The sequence below is a fragment of the Salvelinus sp. IW2-2015 genome, linkage group LG16 (assembly GCF_002910315.2).
Source record: "Salvelinus sp. IW2-2015 linkage group LG16, ASM291031v2, whole genome shotgun sequence".
Taxonomy (NCBI): Eukaryota; Metazoa; Chordata; class Actinopteri; order Salmoniformes; family Salmonidae; genus Salvelinus; species Salvelinus sp. IW2-2015.
This window is the reverse complement of record NC_036856.1, coordinates 30,923,196-30,936,834: the sequence shown is the minus strand read 5'-3', so window position 1 is coordinate 30,936,834 and position 13,639 is coordinate 30,923,196. Positions and strand designations below refer to the sequence as shown.

General features: G+C 44.3%; 1 protein-coding gene and 1 long non-coding RNA gene across 2 annotated transcripts; one reads left to right on the top strand and one right to left on the bottom strand.

The window, feature by feature from the left end:
* Positions 1–7,041: 7,041 nt before the first annotated feature.
* Positions 7,042–7,461, bottom strand: LOC139028993 (uncharacterized). The gene is made up of 3 exons (XR_011481220.1): positions 7,442–7,461; positions 7,178–7,355; positions 7,042–7,086 (listed from the first exon to the last, which is right to left on the bottom strand). It is a non-coding gene; the product is annotated as an uncharacterized lncRNA (long non-coding RNA).
* A 1,504-nt stretch (positions 7,462–8,965) lies between these two features.
* On the top strand, positions 8,966–13,415 carry LOC111976054 (crystallin J1A). Its single transcript, XM_024004775.2, has 10 exons — positions 8,966–9,056; positions 9,402–9,468; positions 9,921–10,097; positions 10,257–10,355; positions 10,654–10,746; positions 10,858–11,014; positions 11,435–11,550; positions 11,746–11,823; positions 12,029–12,168; positions 13,053–13,415. The coding sequence occupies exons 2-10, from the start codon at positions 9,402–9,404 to the stop codon at positions 13,155–13,157; spliced, it is 1,032 nt and encodes a 343-aa protein (XP_023860543.1). The 5' UTR covers positions 8,966–9,056; the 3' UTR covers positions 13,158–13,415.
* Positions 13,416–13,639: the final 224 nt, after the last annotated feature.

Sequence of the window (13,639 nt, the reverse complement as noted above, 5' to 3'; positions counted from 1 at the left end):
AGCACGAGGACAGATGCAGAGCCTTGGTCTGACGCCATTAAAAGGTAATGTACCACCTTCACGAGTGCAGTCTCAGTGCTATGATGGGGTCTTAAACCAGACAAGCATTTTATATACATCGTTTTGTTTTCAGGAAGTCAGTGAGTTTCTGCGCAACAGCTTTTTCAAACATTTGAGAGRAATGGAAGATTTGATATAGGCCGATTAGTTTTTTATATTTGCTGGGTCAAGGTTTGGCTTTATTACTGCCACTTTTAGTGAGTTTGGTACATATCCGGTGGATAGGGAGCCGTTTATTATGTTCAACATAGAAGGGCCAACTTTGGTTGGACTTTGGTTCATTGGATGCCCTTGAGGAGAAGGGAGACCTGCGGGTGAGGAGGAGGAGCATGGAGACCCAGTAAGCAACTTTAGAAAGAAGTTGATCCCGGTCAGGTGCGTCCGGGGAGGAGGATGAGCACATGGAGATGGATGAGCTGGCATAGGTGACGAAGGCAGACACGGTGACCAAGTCATTGGCGGGAAATAGATGTGATAGATGGTATGGAAACGCTAGATGCATCGCCAGGCTGTCCAGTAAGAGGGCAGGGTGCTTGGTTCAACTGCTGATAGGATAGAGGGGTGTGATTCAGAAATGAGTTAAAGGAGTGGATGGTTCACAGGAAGGTCAACATGGAATAAGGTTGGTAGGGTTTCTGCATACGGGGCCAAGCGCCTGAATCTCTGAAATTGGAGATAAGACAGAATCAACGATTGAGTTACGTTGATCAGGTACATGGGCAGCTCTGAGAAGGGATGATAGCCAGGTTTGACGTCTTAGGACAACTCATGATAGAGGAGTTAGAACGGCTCTTGTTAAGGATGTGTACCATAGAAAGTTTGTCGRGAATGAATGAGAATGAACCTTCTGGACCATTCGTGCCCCCCCGGAGAGAAGCGGCTACGGCGATTGACTACAACTCGAACAGGGCGGAGGACGGGAGCAACAGGAGAGGGAGGCCAAACCAACAACCGCTGTAGAAACCCCCCATACCCGATGAAAAGGGCAGCGTCGGTGAACAGTTGTAAGTCTTCAGGAGAAGAGACACATTCATCATAGAAAAAGGTGATTCCATTCTAATGACTGAAGAGAAGGTGCCCGAAAGCCTGAGCTCCGAGAGGAGGTTGAAGACCACRCAGGGTAGGCACAGAGGCAGCCAGGGAGAGGTGGGACAAGAAGGAGCGGTCTTGAGGGATGATCCTGATGGCCTAATTCAGGTGGCCCAGCAGTGAAAGCAACTGACGTTTAGTGCAGTGGGGAGATTCCAGGTAATTGGACAGAAGGGAAATGCGTTGAAGTTGGGCGAGATGCAGGGAGGCCTGAAAGGAGACAGTGTCGAGTATGATGCCGAAGAGTTTGAGGCGAGTGGAGGGGCCTTCTGTCTTCTCCTCAGAGAGTGGTATGCCAATGCGGCTGAAGGTGGAAATTATGGTGAAGAGGCCCAGGGCTGGAGAGAATGAAAGGTCGCCAATAGTGAGGAAATTGGCGAGGAGGTGGAGAACATACAGGAAGCCTGTTGACATTCAGCAAGAGCCAAAGGCTACGGTACTGAATATTCGAGGAGTGCGATTGCATCCAATAGTCAGGCGGACAGAAGTAGTACCACTCCACCCAGCWGACTCCGAAGAGATGCCAGGYGTCAGGATGGAGGGGCAGCACCATTAAAGCGGAGATGTTAGCCTTGGCAAGGCTCCACGGCCAGCAAGTTTAATGTGAGTGATGGCATGGTTGATCGTGGCATACTGTAAGGAGAAGTCAGGTCTGGGGATGAGGCTGTTGACACTGGAGACTTAAGATTTGTGGGGTGGGGGGGGGTGGAGAGATCGATAACCTTCTTGCCAAGGATACTTCTGGCTGGCAATTTTGAGGTGGGGAATGGCAGGGAGGGGAAGGGGCCATTCATAAACCCCTGTTCCACCTCCTTGGCCAGGAGGGTGGTGACGACTTCTGACTAGTCAAGGGCAAAATAGATGTTGAAGCGGAAGAGCACGGAGTAGAGATGAGGCCGGGAGAAAAAACTACATTCAGTCCGTCAAGCAAATATCAGACAAAGGAGGGGTCAGGGTGAAGAGTGGAGACGGCTTGAAGATCAGGGCATTGGGTGGAGGATGAGCCGGGGTGGTTGTAGAGAGGGAGCGGTGGGCCRGAGGAGGGCTGGGCTGCGGCCGGCAGTGAAGGCAGCCGGTTCACTGAACTGGGACAGGGTCGTAGCTTGGATGGCTGTGGTTCCRTAACTGGCTGAGTAGGTGGAGGCTGTGAGAGGTCGTTTGGTAGATGGGAGGCCAGAGCGGGCAACCAGATGAGTTGCAACGCCGGTGGCGACAGAGCGTGAGAGGTAGGGGTTAAAGGAAGCAATATGCTGAGAGAGAGGCGGTCACTAGCAGAGAAAGTGGGTAAGCCACTGCCAAGGCAGCGGTCACATGGCCAGCGAGGCAGGAGAGAGAAGTAGGAGCAAGAGGGAAGGAAGCCGAGGGGCCAGAGCAGGCGTACAAGGTGGGCAGGGCACTGCTGGCAGAGGAGGAGACAAGGGCAGGGAGGGAGGGTTGGAGAGTAGGAAAAGCTGACAATAAGGTAGAGAAGTTAGCGGGAACAGAGAGAGATGGAAGGCCCTTGGCAGGGGCAGAGGCATGGCGTCCAGGATGTTTACAGGTTGTGGGCCCGAGCCATCCCCGCATGTGGAGAGGCTGGTGAGATTGGCCTGGAGGCCGACCACCACATTCCGGTTCTTTGTGAGGCCTGGAACGGTGGTGTTACAGGACTCATAAAGAGTCAACTTTGAGGAGACCTTTTGCTAACTCAAGGCTTGTCACGCAGCATGCGACACAAAACAGAGAAAAGGAATAACTGTTTGGTCAGGTTTAAGTAGGGTGGTAGTGGTGCATTAATGAGAGTGAGAACAATGTTGAGGCTGATAGCAGTTAGTAGCAGCTTGTAGCTTGTCGAGTTGCTGGCAGCTCGCTTCTCAAGGCAAAACTAGTTATGTGTTGCAAAATTAGTGGAGGCTAATTGGCAATGGTTAGCAGCTGGTGCTTGTTGAGTTGCTAGGGAGCTGCGTTCAAGGCAAGCTAGGTATGTGTTGCAAACATTAGTGGAGGCTAATTGGCAATGGTTAGCAGCCTGGTGCTTGTTGAGCTGCTAGGGAGCTTCGTTCAAGGCAACTAGTTATGTTGTTGCAAACATTAGTGGAGGCTAATTGGCAATGGTTAGCAGCTGGGGCTTGTTGAGTTGCTAGGGGAGCTGCGTTCAAGGGCACCTAGTTATGTGTTGCAAACATTAGTGGAGGCTGATTGGCAATGGTTAGCAGCTGGTGCTTGTTGAGTTGCTAGGGAGCTGCGTTCAAGGCACCTAGTTATGTGTTGCAAACATTAGTGGAGGCTGATTGGCAATGGTTAGCAGCTGGTGTTTGTTGAGTTGCTAGGGAGCTGCGTTCAAGGCAACTAGTTATGTGGTTGCATTCAAGTCTTGTCCTTTTTCCTGAATTTTTGTTCATCCTTAACACCAGAACACGTGTGTCTGGGGGTTGCAAATACTTTTCTGTAGAAACAATAAGCTTCATGTGATTTCCAGAATATTGTTATTAAATTAATAGGAACAGACTGGATTGGGGAATCATAACAACTGACATCAATACGGGGTCATAGCTTTCATCTGTATTAACCGGGGGCCTGTTGCACAAAACTAGGATAAGGGATTAAGCCAGGATATCTTGGTGATCCTGCGCTCAATTGATCCGTAATCGGTTGCACTAAAGATGGATAGGGGCAGGAGGATATGTTATGGTATAAATTACCATGGAGATTTATTCTGTGGAGCTAGCTGCTCCAGACCAGGCAAATTCCAGGATCTATTTAATCTCATCCCTAATGTCAGTCAGCAGTCACCACAAATGGAAACCAATAGTTATTTCACTGCTCACTATACATTGTTATCACATATAACTAGACCCACTGTTATTATTTAAACGTTTGTGATCATTAATTTCAATGATTTTGGATAAAAAATGAGATTTTAGATGATGTGCTATCATTAGATAATTTTACAGTTTCCCATAGACTATAAGGTATATATAAAATGATAGAATATTAGGGCCACAGAGGGGAAAAAAACACAAGTCATAATATTGTAACCAGTTGTTTTAAAGGAGGACAGTTGTTTAAAATGACAGATGTGGGCATTTCGTGAAATTGACTTCAGTATGGTTCATAAACAAAGACATGCTGAATGTGCCAGAATATTAAGTATCACATTGTCATAAGTATCAAAACTGTAAAAACAATATGTAGCTTTTCTGCAGAAAGAACCAGCCTCATAAATTTATGAACTTTATCCTTTTTCTTCAGTGTGCGCCCTAGTAACTCTGTCATATAAACAAATACACATTCCATCATGAATATAAAAACACAATGTGTAACATTATGTTCCTTTATTGAATAAGGACACAAACAAAGCAGGTAAACCAATCAGCTCCTTTCGAAACTGAAGTTCAACAAGTGACTCTACAAGATGGAAAGCACAGAATCCAAGCAATATTATACAAAATGATACATACACACTTCAAAGGTCTGTATATAACACACCCTGCATGTCTGCACACTAAAATAAATGCAGGACAAATCCAATACACATCAACTGAACAGACAAATGAATGGATGCAGTAGCCTCCCTGCAGCCTTGTATTACACACAGTATACCGCACAAACATCATAAGAGGCCAAAATTCGTCAAAAAACGAACCCAAAAAAACCCAAATTCCTCTGCCACCGCAGACATATTTAACCAAAATTGAAAGCACACATACTAACTAAATAATTCAACACATATTGGTCCCTCAGCAAGCCGACCACTGTCGTCATCAGGGAAGATTGCCGGATTGTCCCAGTCCATGGCTGGTGGCACTCTGGGGGTCCTCTCCTTCCTCAGGCAGCCACATTGTGGAGGACAGCACAAGCCACAGTAATATCACATGCCCTAACAGGGCTGACCCTTAATTTGTGAAGGCAGTGAAAGCATGCCTTCAGGAGGCCAAAGGTCATTTCAACTCTGGCCCTGGTCCTGCATGGCATGGTTGTAGCCTGCTGTGCTTCCTGGGGGTCTGTGAAAGGTGTCAGGAGAAAAGGCTGGCAGCCATACCCCCTGTCTCCCAGCAACACACCAGAGAATTCACCTGTCAACACAAAATCTTCATACATTAACTACCTCATAAACACAGTGATATTCTTGACACAGCCATGATGGTTATAAATAGGGTTGTGTGGCTTTAACCTGTGATAGGCACTGAATAGAATTTCAGAGGCCCGAAAAATGATCTGGATCATGGACTGAGCCAGGCCATTTTGGCCACAACATTGCTGATCACACAGTCCAGCATTGCAGAACATCTGAAATCATAAGATGAGGAATATTACACAAATCATGCCAATCACTGGCACATGCAGAGCTGTTCGTCAATGGACAATATCAAAAATTATGTTCACCTGAACATAATCTCGTGAAAAGGATTTTCCTATTCACAAAATCGCCTCATGGGCACCTGAGGGGCTTTTATCCTTATGTGGATCAGTCCACTGCACCAAATGGACATTGGGAAAACCTGTCACACAAAGTTAAATGAAGTAAATCCTACTATGTGTTAACAGTTGTCCTGTAATTTGTAGATCCTCTACCTGCAATCTATAGAAACTCCTCTTTGGATGTCACAGAGTCTTCTGTGCCAGGGAAGGAGATGAAGACATCTGCTAATGCTTGATAGCCAGACACACACTCCTTATTGTGCGGGCAAATTGTGGGCCTTGTTCAGACTGTTCTGCATCCCCCACTGAGTACAGGAAGGCTCCACTAGCAAAAAAAGCGCAAAGGCCACACAAACCATTTGCTGCCACACTCAGTGCATGGCTCCGTGCAGTGCGGTGCTTAATCCTGGGACCCAGTAGTCTGCATAGATACCTGATGCCATCTGCAGAAAACCTGTATCTTTCATATAGATGGTCATCAGGGAAGGCCAGTGGGTCCAACCGGTCCTGAAGACCCTTTCTCGCCTGAAGGCTCTCTCAGCACAAGTGCTTCTTCCATCCACCACAATCTCGCACGTAATGGGCCATGCCCATTGTCAGAGCAGAAAAGGAACACACAATTTGGGCCTTCATATAGGCTAGTGGCCACACCTGGTGCTGGGGGGGTGGGCAAAAGAGGGCGATGCCTTATAACGATGATTTGGTTGTACTGATTGCTGGGAAAATAAAAAAAACCTTAGAAGATTGCACCAGTCCTGTGTGCTCACAATAAGAGCTCATATGTCATGGCTCACTTGACTTTACGAGAATATACCTAATTTTTATTTTGAGCTGTGTCATCTTCTTGGAGCTGGGGGAGGAAAGAAAAATAATGATTAATACATTTGTGTTACGTTAGCATACAGTGTACATTGAAGGCATATCTCCACTCCCTCGTCGAAGTTTTTTATTTCAAGGTCAGTTTCCTAATTGTCCTCTTTTTTATTTCGGACCTCCATGCAAGATTCCATCTTTTTTCTTTTGTACTGAATGTCTATGTCTGCCAGTTCTATTTGGCGCCGGAGGTGGTTGCCATAACAACTTTCTGATAGCTTTGTGAGCTCTGTGAACCAATACAATTAGCGCAGCTGGAATTTGGCAAGGATGTGGTGTCCTTTATTAATACGCACTATGTTTGCCAGGCTGGTTTTTCCCCACTGTAATAGCATCTGGGTCCTGTAAAAGAAATTAGATTTTTTGATTTTGATTGAGGACTCCTCACCATGTAGAGTAAATAGTAACTTTCACCAGTCTTAACATGATACCTCATGCCTTCTGGAATCCAGAAGAGATGGTCTCCCTCCTCATCATCGTCTCCATCATGTGCTGTTTGCTGCTGCACTGGGGCCTTCACCCTATCACATTTATCGGATTCATATGGAAGCTAGTAGACAAGACATGCCAGGCCTACAGTATGCCTTTGATGGAGTACTCACTGGATAGCAATCGTCTGTGCTTGTGCTGGTGGCTCTAACAGGAACACAGTGCTGCCAGACACTGCAAGGCAATAGGTAAACCAAAGTCAGACAGTCCAAATTGCATTCAATTGAATGTGGTTGTATCCCATGTAGAGATGGAAAGGACATACCTTGAATGAAGCGGGTGGCATCTTGGGAGGAACCTATGCTCGGTCTCTTTCCCCCCAGGGATCCCCTCTAAGACGGGCCTGCCTTTATTTAGCTCCAAGGCCATGTCCTCTGCTGGGGTAAGGTCAGCCTTTGGTGACCCACCACCCGTGCCTTGTCTGTGGGTATTCTTTTTCACTGCTAAACAGTACAGACAATGTGTGAGCAGGCACCTTCTGGGTACAATATATGCTTGTGCTTTGTTAAATATTAGTCAGGGACCATACCATTCTGCAGAATGTTCTTAGTATTCTGATTTGACCTGCTGCCAATGTCCGTTTTGGCCCGTTCATGTTTAATCTACACACAACACAACACACACACACACACACACACACACACACACACACACACACACACCATTTAATGGAGTCACACTGCAAAAAATTACTTGGTATTTTTGTCTTGTTTTCAGTAAAAAATATCAAAAAAATTTATCATAGCTTTAACAGTGTTGATGGAGTTACTTTACACAATTTCACTCATATCTGCAGTGCATTTCAATTAAAAACTTAACCGTTTCATAATTACAGTACAACTGCATTTTGGAGATGTGAATTAAATATTTGAATGTAATTGTGATGTTTCAGCGGAGCGGTGAGTGTGTAATTGTGCACTACTTACGCATTCAGGCGGTCGCAATACTTTGCCACGCTTTTTTCTTTTGCTTTATCACTGTGGCGGTGTTGCCTTTTTCTTCTTAATTATATCTTTTACCCCCTCGTATGCCTCCATGAGGATTTGTGCTTCCGACGGGAAAAGTACGCGGCTCTAGTTGGCCATGGTAAATCAGTTAATCTGTGATCTGTGGCGGGTCTATTTGAGTGAAGCCCGTGAGCGCGCACCTATCCAGGATTGGGTTTCACCTGGCTTAATGAATCCGTGTCGCTCATCCTGGCTTGGTCTTTGTGCACCAATTAAGCCTGGACGCACATGTTTTTGGCTTCATTGAGCTTCAGCTGAGTCATTTATCCCGGAATGTCTTAATTCTACTTTTGTGCACAGCCCCGGGGGTCAGTCTATCTATGTAATTGAAAGATCAAGTGTTCATAATGTTTTGAAAGCTCAGTTTACTGTACACATACACAAACATGCACAAACAGGAGTTTCGAGTCATAAAATAATTTGCAAGAGCAACAAATGACTCAGAGAGAAATAATAAAATAAAAGCTGTCTGAATGGAGTTCTTTACTTTCACTTGTGTGTGTGTGTGTATGTGTGTGTGTGTGTGTGTGTCTTGGTTTTCAATTTGCAATGTAATGTATTTGAAAATGATATATTTTTTCTTTTTCAACAGCCTAGGTTTAAAAATATATATTTTGTATATATATATATATATTTATATATATATTTATATATATATATTTTGGGGGCTACACCCTATGTCTCGCCCGCCTCCTATAATATATCGTGTCCCGCCTCAACACACAGCTGACCAATGAAAGCGTTTAGCTCACACAGCAGGACCAATCACTGAATAATGTACTCTGGAATCTGGAGCAATGGCGGTGTTATTCGGGTTACCTTTTCGCTTCACCGGGTCTTCGTTTTGCTGCGTAAATGTATGAATCTACAAATCATCTAGATAGTCAGACACATGATGATGTTATAATTTGGGCTRTCAATATTTTGTATAGATCAATGGAAGTGTATGCGCCATGCGCACACTTAATGTGAAGTCTGGAGACGCATGGCGTAAGGAGGAGCGGCTTTTACGCAAATGTGGAATCTCATTGAGTCTGTCCAATGAGAGAACGGCTGAAGTTATTATTAAATAACGTCAGACAGCTGCATGGTGTAAATAGGCCCTGTATCTAGAACAATCTGACGAGGTTTTCCACGGTAAGACATTTAARAAATATATATATATTCTATGACAATCAGTGTTGTAGCGTGTCTTCAGCAAACCAAAATGTATCCAGCGACTTTGACTTTAGCCTGTATCTATTTCTGCCCCATTGAATCGTCTGTAGACTGTTGCTTGTATCTATTTCTGCCCCATTGAATCGTCTTTAGCCTATTGGTAGATAGGCTATTATAGCACTGTCACTATTCTAGTCACAGTGCTATAGTAGATTTGAAGTAAATGTCCTACAGGCATAGATTCCAACGTCATATATCGAATAGACATGAATAATGCCAGATTGGATTGATCCTAGGTTGACGTGTGTTTTTTTTCTCCCCCAGATGGCCATGTCTCTGGCTGACAGAGCTCTAGGAGCCATCATTGGATCAGCTGTAGCCGACGCAGCAGGTAATAACTATAATACAGATCGTTGACATTACTGTAAAATTGTTTTTGACTTTTTGTATAAATAGGGAGTTTTTCTTGACCAACTCTAGGTGCTATAGTTTCAGCCTGTAAATAGGGTGCAGTTTTATTTTATTTTTTACAGATTTTCTATAATGTTGTTGGAATTTGGTTTATAGATCTCCCATCACATGGTCTCTTCCCAGAGGCAAACATAGATAAGTGCTCACAAGTAGCCTAGCCCAAATGTATGATTTAGAGCATAAAATGGCGTCATTGTATTCAGCATCAGCGTCTTTTAACTCTGTGAAATAACGTTGAAAACCCTGCACCATCCCTTCTAGCCCAGCAATTTTTAAGGATAATAAAATATACACATAATAAACAGACATTTACTTTGGCCATCAGCTTCCCCTCATGACATGACGTCACTCTGACTGTCAATCCCATCCCAGCCCAGCCCCTGCACTGGGTGTACGACCTGGATAAACTGGATGGCTTCCTGAATGAGGCCCCTACACCTGAGTTCAGGCCCAAGTCAGCCAACCCTTTCTACCGCCGTGACACGGGGAACCAGAGCTGCTACGGRGACCAGGCCTTCGTGTTGCTGGAATCACTGTCTGAATGTGGAGGTARTCAAACTGTTCTAGTGTAGTCTGTTCTATTATTATAGTGTGGCACAACTTTTGAACTAACTGTTATCTTAAGATAACCTCAAAACTATTCCTTTAGCTACACAGCATCTTTGTAGATTCAGACCTCGTTGTTTTCCCTTCTCCGATTTTGTTCAGGTCTGAACGTCAATGATCTGAGAAAGAGGACATATAACTTCTTTGGGCCCAGGTCCGAGTATGACACCCCTGTCAATGACCCGTACAGGGACAAGAGTGGTAAGGAAACCTGATGATGAAGGCTGAAAGGAATGAATACACTCCATTCAGGATGACGTAGTGGATAAATATAGTTGCATCTAAAATAAAACAAACATGACAGGACTGTGAGCATKTATTATTATTATTATTATTWTTATTTTTTAGGCTGTGGWTATCCGACCAGCAGATCCCTAGTCTTAACTCTTACTTTACCCTAACCTCACCCCTTCCTCTATGTCAGGGGAAACTGGCCTCCAACCATGCATGTTAATGATTGTCAAAAAAGATGAATGTGTTGTATTGTGTGTCGTGTAAGAACCCAGACCCCAGCTGCCCATTGAGGGACCATGGCGACATGGAAGTATAAAGAGCTTCATGAAAAACATGGACGCAGGCAAGGAAGAAACAGGTAAACAATAAGAAAAACAACATTATTGTGTATACTATACATAAGTGATATATGTCAAATAAAGCCTTATCAGCTCTAATTTTGCTTAACGTCTCTCGGGACTTCTTCTAGGATGTGAGACGGACTTTCAGGCGGATGGCATAGCAAAGCTGGCTCCGATCGTGGCGTTGTATGCTGGGAAGCCTGACCTGCTGGAGAAGRTAGAGGAGGCTGTCCGAGTCACACAGAACAATGACGCGTGTGTGGCTGAGACACTGGCAGCAGCAAGGTCAGTTTCCTGTATAAAGGAAACGTACTGTACTGTATATGTACAGGTATCACGACATGGTGATCACAAGTGCTCTGAGTTCAGGTGGGCCGTCGCGCTTCAGTAAATAAAGGAAAGGAGGGGTGCTCAACAACAATGACAGAAATCATGTGAAAGGACTTACCAAAGAAAAACTTCCAAACGGACTAGRTAGAAAGGAGGTGGAGCACTCYACACAAAAAGGCAGATACATTTTATTTTAGCTCACTTTAATCCATTGTACAGGATGCGAACAGATGACTGACGTTTCGACATTGCAAAACACAACATTACAGACCAAATAACTCTGGTTATACACAGAGCAAAACACAACATTACAGACCTAATAACTCTGGTTATTCATTTAAAACCCAAATGGCTTTTTCCTTCTTTCTGTTCCAGGATCCTAGAGCATTTCATCCTGAATGGTCCTGATGAGAAGGTCCTGGATTCTGTGCTTGATCAGCTCACTGACCCGAACAGGAAACAGCCACAGGACCTGGACAAAGCTGTGGTTGGTATGTGACTCACTGACTGGGAGGCCCACCCTGGCCTGTGTMCCAATAATCTGTCCTTTCTCTTAAAGTGTGCAGTCGTCCACTACTAACTATTCATGCATTCCTGTATGAATAGTTACCAAGAAAACAAGTAATTCTATTAGAATAAATATGTAATGATCTAACACATTTCTAATCAATTCTACTATGTTTCAGGCCACATTTACCAGGTGAGGGAGAATCTGTCCAAGGCTCACCAGGATCTGATCCCCAGTGTGTTTCCCAWCAGCTGTGGTAAAGCTATGTCGTTTAACACTCATTCACTTTTTAATTTAACCTGTTTGATGTTACTTTTTTTGTGGGAATATGAAATATAAACAGAATTCAACTATGGTTGTCTAACCTTGTCTTGGTCTCAGTCTGTCAGTTGTGTTTAAGTGATCGGGTTGGGTATTGTGGCTGACGTTTTCTCTTCTACTGTATGGTCTCAATCTCTTAGGTTTGCCTGGTTCGTTCCAAGCGGCGCTGCACGGGGTCCTGACGGCTAAGGAGTTTGATCAAGCTATCAGGGACACCATGGTCTGCGGRGGATGCACTTGCAGCAGGAGCTCATTCATCGGTGCCTGTCTAGGGGCTCAGGTACTATGGACACTTAACACTTGCACTAGTCGTTTCTTATTTACCACTGACTTTGCTAATAGTTACTTATCGAAGAAAATGCTTAGTTACCCTTTTTTAAGATGAATGCCCGACGCGTAAGTCGCTCTGRGCAAGAGCATCTGCTAAATRACTACAATGTAAACATGTATCAGGGCTCTGGTATGGAACACCTATATAACTAGGACCTAACTAACTGTGGATCTCTTCTGGATGTTCTGGTGACTTACTGAAATGACTCGGGTAACTATGGACACTGTCAAACAGGGCTTTACCTGCGTCGGTAACTATGGACACTAATAAACAGGGCTTTAGCTGGTCAGGTAACTATGGTACTATGACACTATTAAACAGGGCTTTAGCTGGTCAGAACTATGGACACTATAAAACAGGGCTTTAGCTGGTTAGGTAACTATGGACACTAATAAACAGGGCTTAGCTGGTCAGGTAACTATGGACACTATTAAACAGGGCTTTAGCTGGTAGGTAACTATGGTAACTATGGACACTATTAAACAGGGCTGTACTGGTCAGGTAACTATGGACACTATTAAACAGGGCTTTAGCTGGGCAAGGTAACTATGGACACTATTAAACAGGGCTGTACCTGGTCAACTCGGGACATACCTGTAATGGATCTCTTCTGTATAATCTGATGTCCTAGGGTCAGGAGTTTCCTGGCCATGTTTATGACTTGGCTGGGAAAGACTAGGGCCCAGAGGGTGTTGCTGTTCAAGTCACATATGGTCATGAAAAACTCGGGACTCCATATTAAATACAAATTTCATTATGGTTAGATGTTTTTTTTTGAGGAACTCAAAAAATAATATTACTAACGTTTTTAGTAAATGTTTTTATCCGTACAGATTGGGCTTCAAGGCATCCCTAATTCATGGAAGACCAAAACACTACGGTACAACTCTCTCCTGGAACACGGCAAAAAAGTGACTGAACGTTATCACCAAATGTAATCCAACTACTTCTGACCGTTTATATTCACATTCTAGATGACCACGTATGTAATGTAACCTTATTATCACCCGTCCCCTCTATCTTCACTGACTGGCGCACTTTGACAGAACATTTAAATGAAGGTCCCAGACTAAACTAGTGGGTTGGAACTGGATGCTCGTGATTCTGTTGACTCGCAGCATGTTGTATGAAGATGTTTCTACTTGTTCTTTTCAATGAAGKCATTTCCATAATAAAGCCATCCTTATAAACACTTACTCTGTGACTTGATGTTTGTAAAGCCCACCATGGCTAGGAGAGATGCTCGTGGAGTAATGTGAAGATGACTCGGATGCCTAAAGAAAGATCTGGTAAAAGTGGGTTTAACGTGAGGTGAAATGTAGGTTAAAATGCTCACTCCATTAGATATGCACTGGCCTAAAGCCCAGTCTGTTTAGTCAGTCTATGACCACGACTCTTTACCACAGGATTACACTGTAGT